The following is a 16,203-nucleotide window of genomic DNA, read 5'->3' as shown; positions in this document are numbered from 1 at the left end:
AATCCAGTTGCTAATTTATATGTACATTTCTAGAAGGAATAACATAGGAATGGTGCTGCAATGAATTATTAAAAAAATAAATAAAACATAATTGATGGGGAACGTGACATTTTTTAAAGGGAATGCATCATCAGAAATCAATCATGTTTTTGTGTTAAATATATATTTTTCATTTTTTTGAGGGGTGGGCAAGTTTCATTTTTCATATCACAATGTGTATTAAAAATAATTGACAGAAATCTTGTAATTTTCATACTGGCCACTGGGGCAATTTTAGACTCACACTTTCTGTTCAAAACAGAAGACATTAGAGAAGTCTCATCACAGGCAGGATTACAATGGCACATAACACCTCTATACACAGCTGATCACACAGAATCCATCATACACAATAGGCGATGTCAAAGCTCACCTGCTCCCCCTCCCTTCACAATGACCTTTGCACATGCTCATTAGATGCTTTAATACAAAAGATAGGGTCACAGTCTGTTCACTTCTGCTAATGCACAAGTGAATTTCCTGAAAGAATGGGAAGTATGAGTCTAAAATAGACCTGGTGGACAGGGCAAAAAATTATATTTTTTTTAACAAATCATGATATGAAAAAAATATATAAATTTAACCTAAAAACCTAATTTAAAGAGGCGATTTTCTGATGACACATTGCCTTTAAAACAGAAGTGTCAGAAGTAGTGAGAGTTCTTTCTTACAGTTACTTAGAGTTAGAATTGGAAGAACATCTCCTGGAAGAATGTGCCTCAAAATACTATGCCGGTGAACATCCAGAAGACTCATCGATACATGATCTGGATGTCCAGGCTCAAAAGGAATACAAAAGATTAGGTAGCGGAGGATACGACACATCACCTTCTACCCTCTTGGATATGGAACTCCATGTTCCCTGAAAGTGTGAAAAAAACCTCAGAGATTGCCCTCAATGCCTGGCTGGGGTCCAGTCACTTCACAGAAGTTTGTACTGTGTCTGTACACAGAAAAATACACTGATGTTCTTGGCACCAATCCTTCTTGTTTAAGCCTCATATGTGCAATATGGCAATCTCCCATACAACCAAAGTCATGTTAGAAAATAGCATTTGTATTAAACAGGATTGAAGGCTAATTTTAGAAACTCTAGAAATAAATAAGTAAACTCTAAAAAATAAATCCCTAACTGTAGCCTGATCTGGAAACTGCATGTGCCATACTATCTTGTCCTGACATCATGAATGATGGTTTGGTAGGATGGGATCCAGCTAAAAGTCATATAGATTATTCCACATTCATGTGAAAGATGCTATGAACCACAAATCAAGGCCTTATGGACAGCAAAGGGCAAAGGAGAGGTTGCAGACAGTGCCAAGGAAGCAGCTGGCAAATATCATGTCACTAAGGTATGGCAAAAGACTTACATCATTGATCTGGCCATACACAGAAGATAAATGTCAGCTAAAATGCACAACAACTCAGACACACTTCAGACATCATTTGAAATTTATACAGGAACTATAACTTGTGATGGCTGATAGCAAAATGCTGTCAGGATGGACAAGACAAGTGATTGGCATGATCTGCCGAATTCTGTTGCTACTTTACGCAAGCCAACTGTATTGTTTTCCAAAGCCGACCAGGTGGATTCATCATCTGATCTACCTGATCGGCATCATTACAACCAATGCATATCTTATCTGTATGGAAAGCTTGCCCTTCAGTGCAAGGACCTTACACTGAGCAGTATGAATAGTATAACAGCCTTTGACACGACATTACATTGGTTTTACACTACAATAATGATGACCTATCGTTAGCAAAATCCTTATCAGATCAGTGTGGGTCTGAAACCCGGTACCCCACTGACCAGCTGTGATCAGCTATAGTGGGGTAATCAGTGTAAGGCTTTATTCACGCATCAGTATTTTGACCAGTATTTCATCAGTATTTGTATGCCAAAACCAGGAGTATCTCCAAAACAGAGAACAGGTATCAATCATTCAATTATAGTTTTTGTCTGTAAGTTTAATTCCTCGCTTTGTTATACAATCACTGATGCAAAATACAGACATGTGAATAAGTCCTAAGAAGCAGCACACAACCGCTGCATCACTGTTTAGCAGCCAATGCACATCAGCTCCTATTCCAATAAATAGCATAGGTCATCAATATGACAGTAGTGGAAAATCCCTTTAATAAAACCATTAAAGGAGTTTTCCCACGAACAAAAGTTCAGTTTAATCAATAGATCTTGGAATAATAATTTCCACAATTGGATGTGTTTAAATAAAATGTCCCTGTGCTGAGATAATCTTATAAATATGCCCCTGCTGTGTACTGTGTAATGGCTGTGTCTGACCGTGCAGGTGCAGGAACATGGTCTGATCATACCACAGCTCCTGGGAAGGAGGAAGCAAAAGAGTATACAGACATTACAGCACGGGATCACAGCTGATTCTTTCTTTGAAGTAAAACATTGTTTAAAAACAGGCAGTAAAATGTGTTACCTCAGAAAAAGAATCAGCTGTTATCCCGTGCTGTAATGTCTAAATATACTCTTGCTTTCCCCCTTCCCAGGAGATGTGGTATGATCAGACCATGTTCCTGCACCTGCACGGTCAGACACAGCCATTACACAGTACACAGCAGGAGCACATTTATAAGATTATCTCAGCACAGGAACATTTTATTTAAACATCCAATTGTGGAAATTATTATTATTCCAAGATCTATTGATTAAAATGAACTATTGTTTGGGGGAAAACCCCTTTAACATTCTGAAGTAAAGTGTACAAGTCATTTCTGCTTGTTCAATTAGGACTGCATTCTAAAATATCTGTTCTTGTTCCCAAATATCAATCGTATACAGTTGAAACCAGAACTTTACATACACTACATAAAAAGACACATATGCATGTTTTTCTCAATATCTGACATGAAATCAGAATAAACCTTTCCCGTTTTAGGTCAATTAGGATTACCATAATTTTTAATATTTGCCAAATGCCAGAATAGTGAGAGAGAGAGAGAACGTTTTAAGGCATTTTTATTATTTATTGCAAATATATTTCTTATTCTTTTTATAAGGTCAATTTTCATATGTAAAATAAGCTGTGTTACTGGCAGAATTAGTCTGCAACATGCTTTGTTTGCGTTATTTTATATTCTGCCTCCAGAGCTGAATTCCTGGGTAGTGCTGTTGTGATGTTTTCTACATTCCCCAGTGACAAGTTGTAAGAAAACAGAAATAAGGTGCCTCGCTGTGACCTTTACGATGCTGCCTGATATAATGCTCACTCACTTATTAACTTAGAATTCAATATATGAATTCTGGCAGCTGTTTCTAGAGAGAGAACACCACTTAATATTTCTACAGTTCCTGTTCAATTCAGTGGCAGCCTTACAAATCCATAAAGAGTAATTGAACTTTTGCTATTATTTTTTTACATACTATTGTTCTCTTAAGTGCAAGTAGATTGGTGGGGTCCAGGCCCTGGAACCCCCATCGATTGCTCAAAAATGTCCTGAGCAATGTGCAGCTCCGGAGACAGCTGAGCACGCACACGGATCGGAGTACGGATGTAGTAGAAAGCATAGACTTTCTACTTCATCCATGCCTCAATCTGTGTGTGCTGAGGCAGGAGCTGCGCTCTTGTCTCTCATCAGCTGTGCACTTCTTAGGGTGTTTTGAGTGATCGGTGGTGGTCTCAGGACCTGGACTACCTCTGATCTACTTGCAATTAAGAGAACAACAGCATATAAAAAATAATAGCAAAAGTTCAGTTACTCTTTAAACAGTTTGTTAGAATTCTTAAATGTTTAAAGGGATTGTACAGGATTAGAAAAAAACATGGCTGTTTGCTTCACAAAATAGTGCCCTCTCTGTCCTTGGGTTGTGCCTAATATTGCATCGTAAAGCCCCCGTCACACTAAGCGAGATCGCTAGCGATCTCGCTGCTGAGTCACAAGGTTTGTGACGCAACAGCGACCTCAGTAGCGATCTCGCTACGTTTGACACTTACTAGCGGACCAGGCCCCTGCTGTGAGATCGCTGGTCGTGTCGGAATGGTCTGGACATTTCTTTGATCGTTGAGGTCCAGCTGGGTAGCATGTATCGGTGTGTTTGACACCTTACCAACGACCTTGTTGACGACTCAGACACAGAAACACATAGGCTTGCATCGTTATACAGATCGTTACGGGTCGCCACATCGCTGCTGCGTCGTTGGGAAGATCTGACTGTTTGACATCTCACCAGCGACCACATAGCGACGCAGCAACGAATGTTTAATCATTCCCTTTAAAGTGGATGTATGAAGTTAAAGCAAAGCTGTTTCCTTCCATAAACAGGGCAGTCATGTTTTCCTAATCTTATACAATTCTTTTAACTGTTTAACTGACTCAAGGAAGGAGGCGGTTAGGCGCTCGGTTCGGCTTGATTCCCATGATGAGCTTTTGATGTTGCATATTTTCTTCACCGTTTCTGCACCTATTAATTTAATTAGATTATATGCGTTTTTTTCATTGCATATTTGAATTAGTTTTTTAATGTTTTTTTATTGCATTTTTGAACTGCGGTTTTTGTCTCTTGTTGGTGTCATGTTTTGAATAAAGCTGCTTTGTTTTTGATACTTCCTGGTATTTGGCTTTGACAGAACTTAATTGATACAGTCATTTGGGAATATTTCATGTGTTTACGACGTGGCAACACACTAAAAACGCATGTGCATTTTTTACCTGCGGATTTTACGCATCTGATGGAAATATAAAGGAAAAAAATTTGCACATAAATCTCAGCGTACCCACAGGAGAAATTGACATATTGCGGACATGAAACTCGCACCGCAGGTCAGTTTGCCCTGAGTAAATAAGAAGCACAGCGGGCAGGAGATTTCTATAAATCCCATCCAGTTTGATGGAACTGTAAGAGGCTGCATTTTTTACAGTGAAAATACGCAGCGTCAAAAACTCACCAAAAACCCATCGTGGGAACGTAGCCTAAGAGCAAAACAGTCGACTGACCACTAGAAGAGTAAATGTTGGAAACTGATATTGGACAAAGAAATCATTTATACAAAAATAAGCGATGGATCTAATGAAAACACAAGAGAATTCACACATCCGAGCCATCTAGATCACTTACCACAGGTTGGAGTTGAGTACCGGGAATCATTGCATTGGCTAGCTGCATCTGCTGGGCCAGCATGGCCATGTTCTTTTGCTGAATCAGGTTATTCCGTCCATTTATCTCTAACTGTGTTTTTAAGTGTGGTGGCGGATGGAGATATTTACAATTCTCTCTTGAACAGCGACCCTAAGGAAACATAATAAGGAAGATGAAGGTTAGTATTTTAGTTTCCAGCCTACTTTTATATTCTGAGAGAATATGATCTCTTTGAAGAGACCTATCTCTACTTCTAACATGGTTGGTCAGCAGACAATCCTGTTCCTCTATGAAACAATTCTGGAGAATCTTTTCTTTGAACTCTACATTGTGCCATTCTTCTTACTCCCCCTAGAAATGTAAGAATAAACTGACAGCCAAACTCTTCCTCTTGTCAATGGGGTGTGTCGCTATACAGACTGACATTGTCATCAATGATTGGACAGTGTTAGACTGTATAAGAAAGAAAACCTCCACATGGTAGCACCCAGTTGTCAATTTATTCATAAATTATAGGAATGCTAAATCCCAGACGGTATATAGGCAGATTTAGACAGATTGCTAACCAGGAAAAAGTATTTGCAGGAATGCTAGTTCCCAATTATCGGCCCATCTAAACAGGCTGGTAAAATCCTACTGAACGAGCAAAACGTGCATTTGTCTGGTGCGTTGATTTTTAAGCTGGCTTGAAAATCATCATTCTCGGCAGCACATTGTCCTGTATAAACAGTTGATGTGCTGCCGATAACATGATATTCTATGTGCACAGAAGAATTATATAAACAATCAGTAATGTGCATAGAATTGTGACTGTCCCACCTAAACAATCCATTAAATGACTGCCAATCAGCTTGAATGTAGCAAATTAGTAGTCATTTTAAGGTGTTGGCCTTAGACTACAAGTCTGCAGTCACTCTATGTGACAGCAGGCACTATACACTGTGAGGATTCTCTGGTGCCGGTGCCAAGAGTGGACATCATGTGACCACAGGTATGCGACTTTCTTACTTCCGATCACACTCTGACTAGACGTGTCAATGCAAACGTATTGAGTGAGGCACGTCTAGTCGGCATGTAACTGCATGAATGCAAATCGCATACTTGTGGTCACGCAGTCTGCAGTCACATAAAATGACTGCAGACTTGTAGGCTAAAGCCACGATCACGATTGTGCTTTGTAAGCCTGTGTAACAGAGGGAGACAAATGCAGAGTTCTAAGAAGCAAATTCAGTTCATGAAGAATACAAACAATTACTAATATACACGTCAGAAGAACTGACCAGACCACGTTAAATTTTTAATTATTTTAAATTCTCAAGATACCAAATGAACGGAATTATAACGTACAGATAGATATGAGATAGATAGATAGATAGATAGATAGATACATAGATAGATAGATTATAGTGCTTGAATACACATTATTGTATTTAATAAGTAATGTGGATGGTTATTTTAAATCACATTTCTGGCTGCTCATGACTACCACTGGTTTCCAGTTGATTATTTTCATATTTCCTTCAGATCTCAAAAGAAAATGACAATAGTATGCAGGCAAATATTATCTTTGTCATCAACTTCAATGTTGTCTTGTTCATATTTTATTACTTTACAATAATAAATTCATGTTCTAGTCTGCCATTATATTGTCAAAGTCACTAAATAGTTTCTTAAAAAGTTCTAAACCTTTATACGATTTGACAGAAAATGCCTTCTCCTTTTCCTTGTGAATACAGAACAGGCGTCATTAGGTACACAAGTACAAGTGATTCACATGACAGATACATCAGGCTCAAATGACTAATAAGCTTGTACGATTGTGGGAAGAAAAAAACAGACTTTTCTGATGAATTACCATGCTCAGAACATGATAAGTAGACTAATTCTTACATGAATACGGCCTCGTGAACATGGCAGATCCTTATACAGGAGGCTGTGCAGTTCCCGGCTTCCCTGCTTCTCATATCCATAATAAGCACAATTTTTCTGCTTATTATGATGTAGAGTACAGTAGGATCACATATTCGTCTATGGGTGCCCTATTACTGCGCCATACAGGGAGATTGTACAGAGATCACTATGTGTATGTGGCCTGCAGCTTAGGCTGATGTAATACAGTATAATACTTCTTATTTAAAGAGGTTGTCCACTACTTTTTCATTGATGTCCTATCCATAGGATAGGTTATCAATGTCTGATCAGCCCGGGTCTGACACCCCGCACCCCTGCTGATCAGCTGTTTGCACGCATACCGCGATCTCCGGCGCAATACACTCCTCTTATCTGTAACGGCTCCATGCTTTCTTCTGTCTGGAGCCGGACTGTGCAGTCGTGTCGCGCTTGCGAAGTCTATAGAGGCTTCAGACAGAGGGACGCTTGTAGCGTTATATTATAGATCATTATATACAGACAAAGGCGGCATCTTATTAATTTAACAATCTACCGAGTTGATTGTTATATAAATTTGTGATTGAGGATAATGTCACATTTGCATGTAGTTGGAAAATGGGCTCCTGGCGTTGGTTACTGGTGGGCCCTTGGCTCCCCAGTCTGACTCTGCAAACCACCGATTACTGAACGTGGCTTGATGACTTGAGACCGGAACATGTAAATTAAAGGAGCTCTCCACTCTTTAACATTATCTACTTGCCCTTTGACAATAAAGTAACCATAAAATGTCTCCTTGCTTTCACCCCCTATCAGCTGAAATCTGGAGAGAAACCTGGCAGTAAAGACCACCATACACATTAGATTAATGTTGGCAGAACCAATCAATATCGAATGGATTAGCCTACAGTCTCATGTGTATGGGGTCCCAGAGAGATGATTGTTGGGGGTGATAAGGATCCGTTATGTCCAATTTTAGACTGCATCCCCCCCACACCCCAAAGATAAGCCGCCACCTAAGATGTCTGGCAGTGGCTCTCTAATAGAGAACTCAGGAGCACCCGACAGGTCAATTATATAGTTGAGCTGGCTGATACAGCTGCCAGCCAAAAGATCTTAAAGCATTGTGCAATCCATAGCTATCTAAGGTGATTGGGGTGTATGGGGGGTCTAACTGTTCAATTTCCCTTCAGCATCACTGGAGGAGAAATGAAGCACTACACATTGTCAATCCCAATCAATGATTTCTCAGTGTAATGCAGGACATGACAAGTCCTCCAGAGCAAGAGACGCTCTTTAAGGGATCTGTCATAAGTGCTCCATACATTATACCTCTTTAAGACAGACTTAATTAAGATTACATCATTTATGAGTTACTTATTAGTTGTGTAGATTGTAGATGGTTTTGCTTTTTTGCTTCTCTTTTTTTTCTAAGGGAGGGAGAGGTGGAGTAGACTTGGAACCTAATTTGTCACAATTTTCAGTAGAGAATATTGGCAGTTTTCACATTACCCATGACTCTTTATAAACCTCACACAAAGCCGTCTATTTAAGCAGCCATTTGTTTTTCTATTTTCTGCAATTTGCAAAAAAAATGCAAACTAATTAATTCCTAGAATGTGCTTATTCCCATCATTTCTGGAGCTGAGCGCTCTATATTTTACGTGTGCATGCAACGTTGAAACGACATTAATGCTTTGTCATGCTGTAGTTGAATCTGGCCAAAAAGCAATACTTGTGACAAAAAATCTATAACCACCCCCAGAGCAGTAATGTCTTAAACCTGAAAGCAGATCTACATTACCACAGAGCACATCTATCACACAGCACAGCCAGGATGAATTGGTATTGCTTGCACAAGTCAGACTCATGAGGCAAAACCAGTAAAAACACCAAAAAGCAGTTGATAGATTTCATTCTTAGGATGCATTCTGGACAAAGCATACAATACATATACAGTATGAAATAATATGTAACAAGATACAGCTAAGTCCTTGTTCACATTTGCACTGTTTCACCATGCTCCAATGACAGAGCAGAGCAGTGAAATTGATGGCAATCCTGAAACTGACATAGTGGATGCCAACAGCACAGATGGATCCTAATAACTACAATAGGGTCCATCTGGTTTCAGTCATTGTACAGACATTTTACCTGGAAATAATAATCCAGCAATATGTGCTATTTTTTCCCTGGAATGTGTAACCGAAAATTCAATGCAGATGTGAACACAACCTAGATGCAATATACCTGACATAAAGAATAGTAGTGGGGGTCTGGAAATTAAAAATAATCTGTCACCAGTTTTTTGGCAGCTCCTCTTCGAGCAGCATGATGTGGGTGCAGAGATCTGGACTCCAGTGATGGGATGCTTGCTGTATTTTTGAAAGAATGACTGTTTTCTCTTCTGCAGATTTAGCAGTTCTCTGAATGCTGAGCTGTGTATAACCCCGCCCACACCACTGATTGGCAGCTTTCTGTGTCCACTGTGCATAGGCAGAAAGCTGCCAGTCAATGGTGGGGGCGGGGTTACCCAGAGCTCAGGAATATGGAGGACTACACAGCAGCAGGTTTACTATCTTCTAGTGATAATCTCTTGCTGGTAAAACTGTAATTTTGTAAAATCTACACTAAGCAGTAATTAACAAAAGCAGGAATCAAAGTCTCGCTCTCTAGATTTTTCCTGCTCTCAGATTAAGTGGCAAAATCTGGTGACAAATTCCCGTTAATAGGATGTTCTGGTAACAGGTAATTCTTCTATCTAACAGAGGTAAAAGTAATAGTAGTAATAATAATAGTAAAGGTTTGTGGCCACATTTATAATTTAATTCAGCAGAGACCTAAGGTCTGAGCGGCAGATCATGGGCTATTGTCAGTAAAAGAGCCCAAACGCTGGTTTTACTTAAAGGCCACGGCCCCACTATCAATCAGTATTTGGTCAGTATTTTTTCTCAGGAGTGGGAGCCAAAACCAGGAGTGGGTTGTTCCTTGCCTGGTTTTGTCTCCCACTCCTGAGAAAAAATACTGTCCAAATACTGATATTGGGGCCGTGGCCAAAGGGTTGTTCTCATCTTACTGTTAGGAAGGCACCACTCCTCTGGTGGCTTTCCAAGTGTTGGGGGGTCCTGATGCATCTTTGGTCCAGTGGCATGGTGGCACCACTGGCTAGAACTTTGCTCTCTATGATGCCTCAAGCAGAGGCAATTTTGCTTCTGCAGCATCAGAGGAAAACAGAGTCACTGACACTGGCTGAATCCAGCAATAAGGTCAGCTTAGAGGAGGGCAGCACTTACAACCTTTATAGCAGATTAGCAGTGAGTTTGCAAGCGCTGCACTCCTTACCTTAGACTGTCCCACAGCTGATAAGACTGCAGTCGTGACAGATAAACCAGGCAAAGAACAGTAAACTATAAGATTAAAAAATTTTGAGAAAAAAAGTTTTTTAATAACAAGTAAATTGAAAAATGGACTGTTTTTACAAGCACAATTTTAACTAAGATGAGACAACCCCTTTAACCCTTCATACACAGGATAATTCATTACTGGAAATAAATTTAGCAGCCACTGAGAAGTTCTGTGACTATAAAAAGAAGTTCTAGATTATTTAGGCAAAAAAAACCCTGATGAAGCTGCACTTGCCGACAGCGCAACACGTCAGGTGGCTTTATTCTGGCAGCCGCTGGCTCTTTTCTGTTTATATTAAGTATTTGTTCACTCATTATTTATTATCATGTGATATTGTTTGGCTTTTTGAATCCCTATTTTTGTATTCTGCATATCCTGCACTGACTTTATACTATATAGTGATTCTTATACATGTACTTCATGGGGAGAAGTTTGTGCAATTTTTAAATGTTTATAAATGTATGTGTATCGTTATATACCATTTAATAAATATATATTTGCATCTTTGTTACTTTTGGTGTGTGCTGACTTCAATCTATGTGGTTCTTTCTTCCCTTTTATTACCCTACTACATTGGTTGCAGCACCCCTTTATGCACAATGTTGTCCATTTGTGGTGCCTGCCCTCGCTTTATAAGTGTAAATATATTATATTTTTTTTATATATTTTTCTTCATTATTATTATTTTTTTAAAGAGGTTCCTTAACTGCAGCACGGAGTATAATGTAGTCCTGTATCCACCACAGCTATTCCCCACAATATATATATATATATATATATATATATATACATACATATATATATATATTTATTATAGTACCACTGATGGGTATACATGTATATATAAAAAAATATATATATATATACCGTATATATATATACAGTTATATGAAAAAGTTTGGGCACCCCTATTAATCTTAAGCTTAATGTTTTATAAAAATTGGGGTTTTTGCAACAGCTATTTCAGTTTGATATATGTAATAACTGTTGGACACAGTAATGTTTCTGCCTTGAAATGAGGTTCATTGTACTAACAGAAAATGTGCAATCTGCATTCAAACAAAATTTGACAGGTGCATAAGTATGGGCACCTCACCAGAAAAGTGACATTAATATTTAGTAGATCCTCCTTTTGAAAAAATAACAGCCTCTAGTGGCTTCCTGTAGCTTTTAATGAGTTCCTGGATCCTGGATGAAGGTATTTTTGACCATTCCTCTTTACAAAACAATTACAGTTTAGTAAAGTTTGATGGTCGCCGAGCATGGACAGCCCTCTTCAAATGATCCCACAGATGTTCAATGATATTCAGGTCTGGGGACTGGGATGGCCATTCCAGAACATTGTAATTGTTCCTCTGCATGAATGCCTGAGTAGATTTGGAGCGGTGCTTTGGATCATTGTCTTGCTGAAAGATCCACCCCCTGCGTAACTTCAACTTTATCACTGATTCTTGAACATTATTGTCAAGAATCTGCTAATACTGATTGGAATCCATGCATCCCTCAACTTTAACAAGATTCCCGTTGCCGGCATTGGCCACACAGCCCCAAAGCATGATGGAACCTCCACCAAATTTTACTGTGGGTAGCAAGTGTTTTTCTTGGAATGCTGTGTTTTTTTGCCGCCATGCATAATGCCTTTTTGTATGACCAAACAACTCAATCTTGGTTTCATCAGTCCACAGGACCTTCTTCCAAAAAGAAATTGGCTTCTCCAAATGTGCTTTTGCATACCTCAGCTGACTCTGTTTGTGGCGTGTTTGCAGAAATGGCTTCTTTTGCATCACTCTCCCATACAGCTTCTCCTTGTGCAAAGTGCATTGTATAGTTGACCGATGCACAGTGACACCATCTGCAGCAAGTTGATGCTGCAGCTCTCTGGAGGTGGTCTTAGGATTGTCCTTGACTGATCTCACCATTCTTCTTCTCTGCCTTTCTGATGTTTTTCTTCGCCTGCCACTTCTGGCCTTAACAAGAACTGTCCCTGTGTTCTTCCATTTCCTTACTATGTTCCTCACAGTGGAAACTGACAGGTTAAATCTCTGGGACAGCTTTTTGTATCCTTCCCCTGAACAACTATGTTGAATAATCTTTGTTTTCAGATCATTTGACAGTTGTTTTGAGGAGCCCATGATGCCACTCTTCAGAGGAGATTCAAACAGGAGAACAACTTGCAAGTGGCCACTTTAAGTAGCTTTTCTCATGATTGCATACACCTGACTATGAAGTTCAAAGCTCAATGAGGTTACAAAACCAAAAAAAGTGCTTTAGTAAGTCAGTAAACAGTAGGTAGGAGTATTTAAAATAAGAAAATGATAAGGGTGCCCATACTTATGCACCTGTCAAATTTTGTTTGAATGCAGATTGCACATTTTCTGTTAGTACAATAAACCTCATTTCAAGGCAGAAACATTACTGTGTCCAACAGTTATTACATATATCAAACTGAAATAGCTGTTGCAAAAACACCAATTTTTATAAAACATTAAGCTTAAGATTAATAGGGGTGCCCAAACTTTTTCATATAACTGTATATATATATATATATATATATATATATATATATATTTTTATATACATGTAGATATATCCGTCAGTGGTTTGCATTTAAGTAGGAACTTTCTGAAAAAAGCCATCTGCTTCTGGACAAACATATTTGCTAAGTATTATTATAAGGTGTAACTATAACGTTCTGACAAGATAATTATACAAATATCATTTACAAAAATTCACGTTGATGTGCTATACATACTATACTAATGAGAATGATAAACTGCATTATCTTACTCTTTTAACATTGTGTGAAAGAATTATGGAACATCTCTGTTTTAGGATATTCTGGAATTTGTGGATGGTTTTAATACCCTGGTATCAGTTGCCTTTCTAACATAACAGTTCCACATCTATATCAGGTAGAATGTATTCCTGCTTACTTGCTTGTATGTGAACCTCTGAATTGTAAAGCGCTGCGGAATATGTTGTCGCTATATAAATAAAGATGATTATTATTATTATTATTATTAATATTATTGTTCTACTGCTAAATAAACCCTTACAATTGTGATTATACAGTAATATTACGATGCTGGTTCCACACATAATAAGGCTCAGCAGGCAGTATCTGTACCAGCCTTCTATTCATTGGCTCCAGTCACTTAATTGTCGAGTTTATAAGTGGAAAATGAACACTAATCGCTCACGCACCATATATCATACTAGATCCAGATCTCGTTCCAGATCGGGATCTGGGGTATCTTTCACATCTGGGGATGAAGCTCAAACTAAGACAAATGTGGAGGGAAATGAGGTTCAAACCCCTGTTTTCAGATATAATAAAACTAGATTGGCTGCTAAACGCAAGAATTTGACAAGTAACCAACAGGATAAAAAAACTAAGACAAGCCTACAGGTAATTAATTTATCATCTCATAATCTTACTCCACCCCAGTGTGAAGTATTGAGTAGAGGTTTGTCTATTGCACCAACTAATCCATTCCATCTGTTTACAGCCATGAAAGATCTTTATATCTTTTCCCGCAAACTCATCATGAAAAAATTACATAATTGTGGCACATCGGATTTTGACCTGGATAGTGCAGCTGAGCGGGAAGCTCTCTCCATTTTGGAGGAATTATTACAAGAGCAGAGCATTGAGAAACAAGGTATGTTTCCTCTGGATGTGGTACCCAGATCGACGAGGTTTCCCCCCTTGTCCTTATGCCCAGCTGTTGAGATCTTCACCAAATTAGTTTTGGATGATTTCAAGGGAATTTCCACACAAAGTAGACATAGTAATCTTAGTTATAGACAAAGACAAGCCTTGAGAGAGCTACAGGCACTTGATGATGTGGTTTTCAAGGCTGCGGACAAGGGGGGGAACATTGTCATCTGGCCAACAAACAAATATGAAAAGGAGGCTCTCAGACAATTGAGAGATAGAAATACCTATGAAAAATTACCTTTCTCACCCCTTGCTTCTTTCTCGGCTCAGCTGCACTCTATACTTTGTGGGGCCTTGGATCAGGGTATCATTACAAAACAAATTTTTGAGGGGCTAATGACTAAATATCCAAAAGTCCCAACGTTTTACCTTCTTCCAAAAATCTACAAGGATCCTGTCGACCCTCCTGGCCGTCCGATTGTGTTAGGAATGGATGGTTTATGTGAACCAGTGTGTAAGTTCATAGATTACTATTTGAAACCTATGGTGGAAACTTTACCATCATTTGTGAAGGACACAACGGACGTGCTAAGGAGGGTGGATGGGATCTTTGTGGAGTCTGATATGTTACTGGTTACTGCGGATATTGAATCCCTTTATACCTGCACTGACCATGAAGATGGTATTAGAGCTGTTCGGCTTCTTCCTGGGGAGTTCAAAATGGGATAGCCAATTGGGTGATTTGGTTCTTGAATTGCTCCGGTTCATATTAACACATAATTTTTTTGTTTTTAAGGACATATTCTACTTGCAGAAATGTGGCACTGCCATGGGGGCGGCCTGTGCACCCGTGTACGCAAACCTTTTTCTGGGATTGTGGGAGAGGTGTTCGTTTGGTGATGCGGGGGCGCGGGCTGCCGACCATGTGCAGTGTTGGCTGCAGTATATTGATGACCTTTTTATTATTTGGCAAGGTACTGCCTGTGAACTGGAGCAATTCATGGACCTACTTAATGATAACCCCTTTAACATTAAATTGACATTTCAATATAGTGCGAAAAAAATTGATTTTTTAGATATTTCCCTTGAGGTAGATGTACCAGGGATATATTCAAACTGATGTTCATCGTAACTCTACCTCGGTGAATGCACTATTACATGCTGATTCAGCACATAATACTTATATGGTCAGGGCTGTCCCAGTTGGACAATTCCTCAGGATGAAGCGGATATGCTCTTCTGAGGTGAGATTTGAGGATCAGGCCATAGATCTTACCCGACGCTTTGCAGAGAGAGGCTACAGCAAGCGATGTATAAAATAAGGGTATAGGAGAGCAAGGGCTACCCCACGTAATAAGCTGTTGAGTTCTACAATAAAATCAAAGGAAAACTTCGGACCACCGAGATTCATTTCCACTTACAACCAAGACTGGTCGCTTATGAGAACCATTTTGCAACGCCATTGGCCGGTCTTATTGACTGAGCCTTCCTCGGCTCCCCATATCTCGGTATCCCCCTTTATGACCTCCAGAAGATGTAGAAATATTAAGGATATTTTAGTCAAAAGCCACTACATTCCACCTAAGCCTAATCCATTTGGGTCAAGGGGACCAAGAAAGGGGTGCTTTCTATGTGGTCACTGAGTGGCAATGTCTCTCGCAGTATTGAGTTCTCTAATTCCTCTGGAAGTCGCCACTATAAAATCAATGAATATATTTTGTGTGGGACTTCAAATGTTGTATACTATGCTACCTGTGGTTGTGGAAAAATATACGTTGGATTGACATCCAGAGAATTGCGGGTTAGGATTAGGGAGCATGTGAGAAACACTGGTGCAGCAAGGACAGTGGCGGATATTTCTTCACTAAAAACTATCCCACGCCATTTTAGGCAATACCATGATTGCAGCCCCAAAACGTTTATGGTACGGGGAATTGAAGTCATCCATGGTGGGATTCGAGGAGGTAATATAAAAAAACTTTTAGCCCAAAGAGAGGCTAAATGGATAGTAGAATTGGGAACTGTGATTCCCAATGGCCTCAATGAAATGTTAAGTTTCGCCCCGTTTCTGTGAACATACGTATAGTAACCCTTTGGT

General features: G+C 39.3%; 1 protein-coding gene across 15 annotated transcripts in view; it reads right to left on the bottom strand.

Annotated features, from left to right (window-relative positions):
- The window catches only part of MBNL1 (muscleblind like splicing regulator 1), a 219,333-nt gene that overhangs the window by 41,584 nt on the left and 161,546 nt on the right, over positions 1 to 16,203 (bottom strand). For all 15 annotated transcript variants that reach the window (XM_073674745.1, XM_073674746.1, XM_073674738.1 and 12 more), the window contains one exon: positions 5,132 to 5,302. In XM_073674745.1, coding sequence (XP_073530846.1) covers positions 5,132 to 5,200 — 69 coding nt within the window. In that variant the 5' untranslated portion in view covers positions 5,201 to 5,302. The remainder of the gene's footprint in view (positions 1 to 5,131; positions 5,303 to 16,203) is intronic.

This window comes from Phyllobates terribilis, unplaced genomic scaffold, assembly GCF_046119375.1.
Source record: "Phyllobates terribilis strain yellow unplaced genomic scaffold, ASM4611937v1 Scaffold_3__8_contigs__length_932513732, whole genome shotgun sequence".
NCBI lineage: Eukaryota > Metazoa > Chordata > Amphibia > Anura > Dendrobatidae > Phyllobates > Phyllobates terribilis.
This window is presented reverse-complemented; position numbering and strand designations above follow the sequence as displayed.